General features: G+C 37.5%; 1 protein-coding gene across 2 annotated transcripts; it reads right to left on the bottom strand.

Moving 5' to 3' along the window:
- Positions 1-491: 491 nt before the first annotated feature.
- LOC100705946 (uncharacterized protein C7orf57 homolog) lies at positions 492-5,376 on the bottom strand. Of its 2 annotated transcripts, none has more exons than XM_005452998.4 (8): positions 5,220-5,376; positions 4,910-4,956; positions 4,571-4,735; positions 4,364-4,460; positions 3,970-4,078; positions 3,630-3,712; positions 1,092-1,184; positions 492-797 (listed from the first exon to the last, which is right to left on the bottom strand). In XM_005452998.4, exons 1-7 carry the CDS (start codon positions 5,297-5,299, stop codon positions 1,103-1,105), a joined length of 663 nt encoding a protein of 220 aa, XP_005453055.1. In that variant the 5' UTR covers positions 5,300-5,376; the 3' UTR covers positions 492-797; positions 1,092-1,102. The 2 variants fall into 2 exon arrangements, with proteins under 2 accessions (XP_005453055.1, XP_005453056.1); XM_005452999.4 differs by having other exon boundaries at positions 492-794.
- Positions 5,377-7,408: the final 2,032 nt, after the last annotated feature.

The following is a 7,408-nucleotide window of genomic DNA, read 5'->3' as shown; positions in this document are numbered from 1 at the left end:
GCAGCAGATATAGTGGTGACCCCTGACCTTGCCACTCATTGGTTCCAGAGAGAGGGGAGTAGCTCATCCCTGCTGCTCCCACAAAAACATCCTCCAAGCCCCAAACAAACACAGTATGATCAACCATAAAATTACGACAAAACCATAAAAATTACTGTCTGGTTCTAAAGTGTAAGTAAAGTTTTTAAAAGACATACAAGCAGCAGTCAAAATAAGCAATTGGTCATAAAGACACTATTATTATAAAGACACTGTTAACTCTTACAAAAGCACAAGTGTGTGGGTGTATAATGTGTCACCAATAGCCAATCTGAGGCTGGTGAATAACTGGCGTGTATTGATATAATTTAGCAAAAGAACACCGAGATAACCTCTGACACTGGCACTGTCATATGAAAACAAACGCACAGAGCCAACATAATGTACCATGAACAGGAATCATGTTTAGTGTGGAAAATTTAGCCTGTGAGATATACATATATATATAAACGTTTCATTTTGGATTACTTTAATTTTATTTGAATAATCAAACTTTTCCCAGAAGCTGACATTTACAGACTTGTAGACACAGAAAAAAAAACTTAACACAGGAGTTAACTGATGCCTTCAAGTGCACCACTAACAATCACAATAAATAAAACGTCCAATCTGTAATTCAGTGAGGCACTTTAATGCTCGAGTAAAAGATTTAACAAGACAAATTTTTTTTAAAACAAAGTAAAATGCTTGATGTGTCTCAGGATGAATCTTGTACGGGCTTTTCCCATCCAGTCCCATCCTGGCAGTCTTCCGATCTACTGCAATTGAAATATGTAAGAGTACAAGTCATTGTCACATAATTCACTATTATCTCTGTTATAGTGTAAAAAGCCTTCTAAGTTCGTAATGACTGGAACCTTGAATTTTGTCACCTTCATCTTACATTCTGGTTATTAATAATAATACCCTCATAAAATCCATACACTGCTTAGCAGTTGGCCTTAATTTCCTTTTATAATGCAAAACGAGCATTCTGAAAGCAGAATAGGAAATTGGAATGTTTTATGTTTATTATAGGGTTAAGACTGTAACTCCATTGCTGCACTACTTACTTGACACGTCACTATACTGGTTTGCTGTCTTCTGCATAACCAAAGCTGAGCAGCTTTGACATGTCAACAGGGGCTGGTTTCTTGTCAATTACTCTGAAAGAAGATTAAAAATATAAAGTCCAAATATGATGGAAACAGAAATATGAAAATGTGATCTTTTTAGTGTTTTTTCTTTCTTTCTCTCTTTACCAACAAAGCTCATTATTTCACTACACAGTACCTACAGTACTCACAGTTTAAACATTAAAAATGGACCCTAACCCTCCAACACTTAATAAACTCTGGCTACTTATTACAAAAACTGGCTTCCAAACTAGTATTTGTCAAACAAAACATTTATAGCAAAGATCCAACTCTGCAAAAATGATCTATCTAAGCAAGAGACTGGCTGCATCTCACATTCAACATTTATCTCTTATCTCATTCAGACAAAGCAACAAAGAGAAGCACAAGTATTTTTCTCCAATTGGTTAGTCACTCTTCTTCTGTCTGGAAACTTCCAGATTGCAACTGACTTCCTCCAAGACTGTAGCTGATCAGTAGTTAAAAGTTGTTGCGGTAGGTTGATCTGTTCTGGAAACAAGCTTAATATATTACCACACTGGGGTGTTGGCTTAATTTCAGATAACTTTTACATGGTAGAGCTTTTGTGGTGTGCTTTCAACAGATATAATTGCGATCTCTGGTGCACTGCATGCTAGGTTATTTGGGGTTTTTGACAAGTCACTGATATTTTCCCAAAGGTACAGAGAGCACACAGTACTAATCAGCTGTGAGCCAAAGCAAATAGATGAACATCTGGATTAATCTAGAAACCATCTCTCTGGGTGCTCTTTTGTTTGACCTAAGTTTTCAACATGCCCGAGAGCATTTCTGCTTTGTCATCATAACACAGAGACATATCGGACAGAATGTAATTACAACAACCTCTTGAATGTACATATATTTTTTCATTAGCCATTTATCTTTGCATCCTATACTGTATTATCTTAATGCTAATTATTACAAAAATAGAATGCCAAATATAAATAATAATAGTAAATAATACTCTAGACATGTTCAAATATATTTAAATAGATGGTCAAATCACTGTATGTACATTAAGGTTTGTTTTTTTTAATAATATTTAATAAAAGTCAATGTAATTACCTAATCTCTAATGCACTATTTCTGTTGTGTCTTTAGTAAAAACAATGGGGAAAGTAAAAAATAAAAAAAACCCCAAACCATCCCACGCCTTTATCTGAAGTTCAGACTGAACAACACTGTTTTCCTGTAACAAAATTATGTTTGCACTTGGATTAAACAGTGGTGGAGTGCCTCACCTCTGCAGGGTTGGGCAAGAATAACAGCAAAGGTTTTTTGGGTTTCATGGAAGTCTGCGTCACTTTAAAGCTTCATTACTGCATCCTTCTGGATTTAACATTGGACTGTTGTTCGTAGTTTACACTGCTGTCCCACTCTTGTGCTTTTAAAACCCAAATATTGATTTTCTCCCCTCTGCTGAGTTCCCTCACTCATGCTGATCTTTAACCCTGGCCTGCATCTGTAACCATAATATACTAATAGTATATTAGTATATTCTTTCTCCTTCATATTTCCTGCATAAAGTTGAGACATGTGCTACTGTAGTTTTTTTTTTTTTTATTACAATGGACCGTTGGATGGTGTCCTCATAATAAAAAGCACATACATGTTGCCTCTTTATTGATCTTATTTCGTCTGCTTCCTCATTTCAGGGAACTCTTGTGTGTGCCAGAACGCACATGAATGTTTATACCTTAACTGACTAACCACGAGTAAGTAAGCAGTAGGTCATACACCAGATCTTAGAGACTCCTGGCTGTTCTGGTTTTAATGACTGACAATATTGTTGACAATGAGTCATTTAGGATGAATAATTTAATTCTGATCACTTTATCCACCCATTTCAGCAGGACCACACATAGTTAGTTTGGCACCATGGTGGCTCAGTGGTTAGCACTGTTGCCTTGTCGGGTTCAAAGCAGGCCCCCACCCGCATCCTCTCTGTGTGTATGTTTTATGAGGGAGATCCGAGAGCTCCAGTTTCACCCAACATTGAAAAATATGGTGGGTTGATGCTGCCTGTGTAGGCCCATGAAAATCTCCCAAAAGACATGCTTGATTACTTTCTGCTAAATAAAAAAAGTATACACAGTCAAATGATCTGATGCTCTCCAACTGAGTTCAGTTTGATTACTGGCAAGCACAAATTGAAATAAACAAGTTTGAATGCAATCAGAAATAGTTGCACATACAGGACAGTGCAGGAAAGCTTTGTGAAGGTAAGACTTTTTATTCTATGTGGTTGTCTACTTAAAATAAAGACCAAAATTCATTATTATACATGCCCAATGTCATTTACAACAAAGGTGGATTAGTATTAGTATATTAGTATGATCCTATTATACTTTATGTCAGAGAATCTAAGAGAGTTGTAAAACTGCCCTATGAGACCTCCCTTACACTAAGCATAAAACAGAACTTCAGCACCATCTTGTGACCACATTCACTTACATCCTCCTGAATTTGCTGGCCTCATGATATTGACTGGATGTCTGCAACTTCTCTGTCTCACTTTGGTGGACAGAAATGTTGTCCTGTACAAAAAGTAAAACAAAATCAGGATATGTGGAGGTTATTTGTTGACTAATCATTCCTAATTTGGTTGTTTTTGAAAACTTAGCAATCAGCCCAAGTCACAGGAAGAAAGTACCTGAAGCACAAAATAACTGTCTGATACTGAGTATGTAACGCTAAGTGAACAATCCTTAAACTAACAACACAAGAGGTGGAATAATTGTTTATGGATCATATGCCAATATTAGTTTTCTAAATGACGTTAGCATTACTGTACCTCCTCTTTCTCATTGTTGCTGCTGTTGTCTCTTTCCCAGGCTGACATGTTGTCGCTCCCAAAAGGAGGTCCTTGTGGTTGAAAAGCTCCAGGGTTTTTGTTGTCTTCACTGTTAATTAGCCAGTTGGAAAAAACAAAACAATAAAGGTATATAAAAGTATCAAATCCTTAATGACAGCTTAAATACAAGATCACAACCCCCCCCTACACACACACAAAAAAATGCCTGTGGTTGTGGAAACAGGATAGTAGCATAAAAAAATTTTTGTTATATAAACAGTACTAGCAGTGGGAGAATCTTTACAGTATTACTGGCAAGTATTTATGTACGTATTAGAATAATAACAAATACTACTATGAGTATGTGGTGAAAACAATAACACAAATTTGACACCTTGGCTCGCTTAAGTCTCCTGATTCAAAGCCAAACCAATCTGGAGGTTTGTATGAACTGGGTTTAGAAATAACTGATTCCTCGTGCCACAGAAGTCCTGTTGAACAGGGATAAGAAAAAAAAACACGGGAAAAAAACAAATGTTTGTAGCAGTTATCATACAGCAAGAGGAAAACATGGAAATGTAAGGAAACAGGATGGCTTTACCCTTATGCCCTCCTTGTTTTGCAAGCTTTACATAATCAGAGTCACTCTCTAGGACTCCGACTCTTCGCCCTCGGATCCTCTCCTCGGGAAGAGTGCTGGTAGTTGGGGACAGTCCAGGGATCTGTGAGATGTGGCCATTTTTTGTATGGTATCCTGTTTTGACTCCTGCAGTTTTAGTATACAAGCACACACAAAAAAGATATATGTATATATATTCATTGCTTTATAAATTGCATTATCCCATGTGTGCCTAGGTTACTTCACACAGCATCTCTTCACCAGTGTTATCCTCATAACCTGCACACCCTGAACTAAGTAGCCATTATTAGTTTTACTTGCCATATTTTGTTGGTTCCAGATCGTTACTCGTGAGGACGAAGGAATTTCTGGTGGAAACGGAAACAAAAAAGCCTGTCAACCTTTCCAGTTATACCTTGAGCGAGCCGCAAGCTGTTGTCATTAGCACCATCAAAGCAATAGTTAAATTAACCTTGGCGTTAGCTAGCTAATGCTATCTGAGGTAGCGTTGATTTTTATCACCGCCTGTAATTAAACACACATGAAAAGTAACATGACTAATTTGACTAAAGTTAAAGTTTCAAGACAGCGATTAAACTTCAGATTTAAAAGTAAAACGTCTTCGACTTACTCTAAATTCATTGTGAAAGCGGAGTAAGAAGCCGCTGTGAGTGGAGGCAGACTGTTTGGAAGTTGTGACCGCGTTTCCATGGAAATGGGCTTGAGCCCTCTGGAATACAGTTGCTGCTATCCAGAGAAAAGTGCTGCGCGCAGAGTGAATACTCTCATAGGGTGCATGGAAAATAAGCAACAGTTAGTTAGTTAGTTAGTTAGTTTCTAGTACGCCTTTCTATATGGATGACATTTAGAGAGAGATTTGATGAGTTGAAAAGCTTTGTGTAAGGTGTACTTGAATAATGTTTTTAAAACTAATCCATTGAAAACTTTAACATTAATTTTCTATTAATACTATCCAAGCATAAACTATCCTTTAGCCAAAGTTCTTCTTTTCAACCAGAACAAATAGACTGTCTGCACTTTCTTCTTAAAATGTAATAAAGAATTAAAAGTAGATGCAAGTCCGTAGGCGATGGGACAATATCTTTACTTTCTATATTGTACATGAACACCTCTTAGGGTAAAACAAAATTAAAAGACTTGTAGACACAGAAAAAAATTAAAAGTATTAAGATTTTCTTTTCTCCAATATACCAATAATTTGTGTGGCCTCAGGTATGTTCAGAGCTTCTCTCCGTAAGTGCTAAGGGCATGCGCACAGTAATCCAAATAGCAGAAGGAGCTTGCGTTAACATGTTAAGCTACCCGGAGAGAATATGTCAGTGACAGGAAATGCAGTCTATTCCTTCAGTAGAAAATCGCAATGTCGCTTGAGATCATTTGGTAGTAAGAAAACGAATAATGCACAAAAGCAAACAAGGCAAAAACACTTTATGGGTGAACCCAGAGACATTTCACTAGATATGTAGTACATCTGCGTTTTTAGAAACACTTCACATTCAAAACAAACATAAAATACATTGATAACCCTACAGGAAATTAAAGACACTTTCAAGTCAGAAGTTATAGCACGGCTGAGTTACAAATACGGCAAAGAGAATGACCTGGTTTGTTCTAATTCACTTGTAATTTTGTCTGGAAAGGTACAGCTGTAAGGTAAAATATATCATGTGCCTCGAACTATGTTATGTTTTATTAATAACACATGTTATTTTTCAGAAAAATTTGTTTTAATTTGTTTATTATGAGAGAAAAAAAAATGCTGTTTGTATTCAAAAATTGCATGTTTGTTAATTATACCAAGTTATGACTAAAAAGCATTTTAGGACAGGATAATGATAACATCCATCCATCCATCCATCCATCCATTCATCCATCCATTCGCTTCCGCTTATCCTTTCCAGGGTCGCGGGGGGCGCTGGAACCTATCCCAGCTGTCATAGAGCGAGAGGCGGGGTACACCCTGGACAGGTCGCCAGTCTGTCGCAGGGCCAACACACAGGGACAGACAACCATTCACACTCACATTCACACCTAGTGGCAATTTGGATTATCCAATTAACCTATCCCCACAAATTGCATGATATGCATATATGAAATTAGATTGGCCTTTGACCCTTATGACAAACATGCTATTATAAAAGATAGATAGATAGATAGATAGATAGATAGATAGATAGATAGATAGATAGGGAACATAAACATAAACAGCAATACTAAAAATAATGAAAATAAAAAGTAAGACCGAAATTGTGCAAAAGAGTTGTGCAAATGACATTAATGAATAATATGTACACTTTAAGTCTAAGAAACAGCAGCAAGAAGGTTTAACAAGGACATCTGTGTGGAATTCTATGTCCTGGTGTTCATCTGGAGAGAGCTGCTGCTGCTTTATTGAGAATGATAGGGATGATTTCCTGCAGCGTTCTTTATGGCTGCAGGGTTAAATAAGACTTAGGGAAAAAGAGCTCTGCTGCTTCTGTAGTGTGGCATGGAGGAAATGAGATGGATTGTTTGTGATGGAGAGCAGTTTGTTCAGTGACCTCCTGTCCCTCACTGGCTCAAATGCCTCCAGATTCTTGCCAATGATGGTTCCAGCCTTGTGGATTAGTTTGTTCATCCTCCTGGCATCTCTGGCACTGATGCTGCCTGCCCAGCAGACAACAGCAAAATAGATGGCACTCGCTCCCACAGACTGGTAGGAGATCTCCAACATCTTTCTGCACACATTAAAGCATCTGAGCTTCCTCGGAAAGTAGAGTCTTCTCATCCCCTCCTTTTACACGGCATCACTGCTGGTCT

This window comes from Oreochromis niloticus, linkage group LG16 (assembly GCF_001858045.2).
Source record: "Oreochromis niloticus isolate F11D_XX linkage group LG16, O_niloticus_UMD_NMBU, whole genome shotgun sequence".
Taxonomy (NCBI): domain Eukaryota; kingdom Metazoa; phylum Chordata; class Actinopteri; order Cichliformes; family Cichlidae; genus Oreochromis; species Oreochromis niloticus.
The sequence above is the reverse complement of the archived record's forward strand: the minus strand, read 5'-3'. Positions and strand labels throughout refer to the sequence as shown.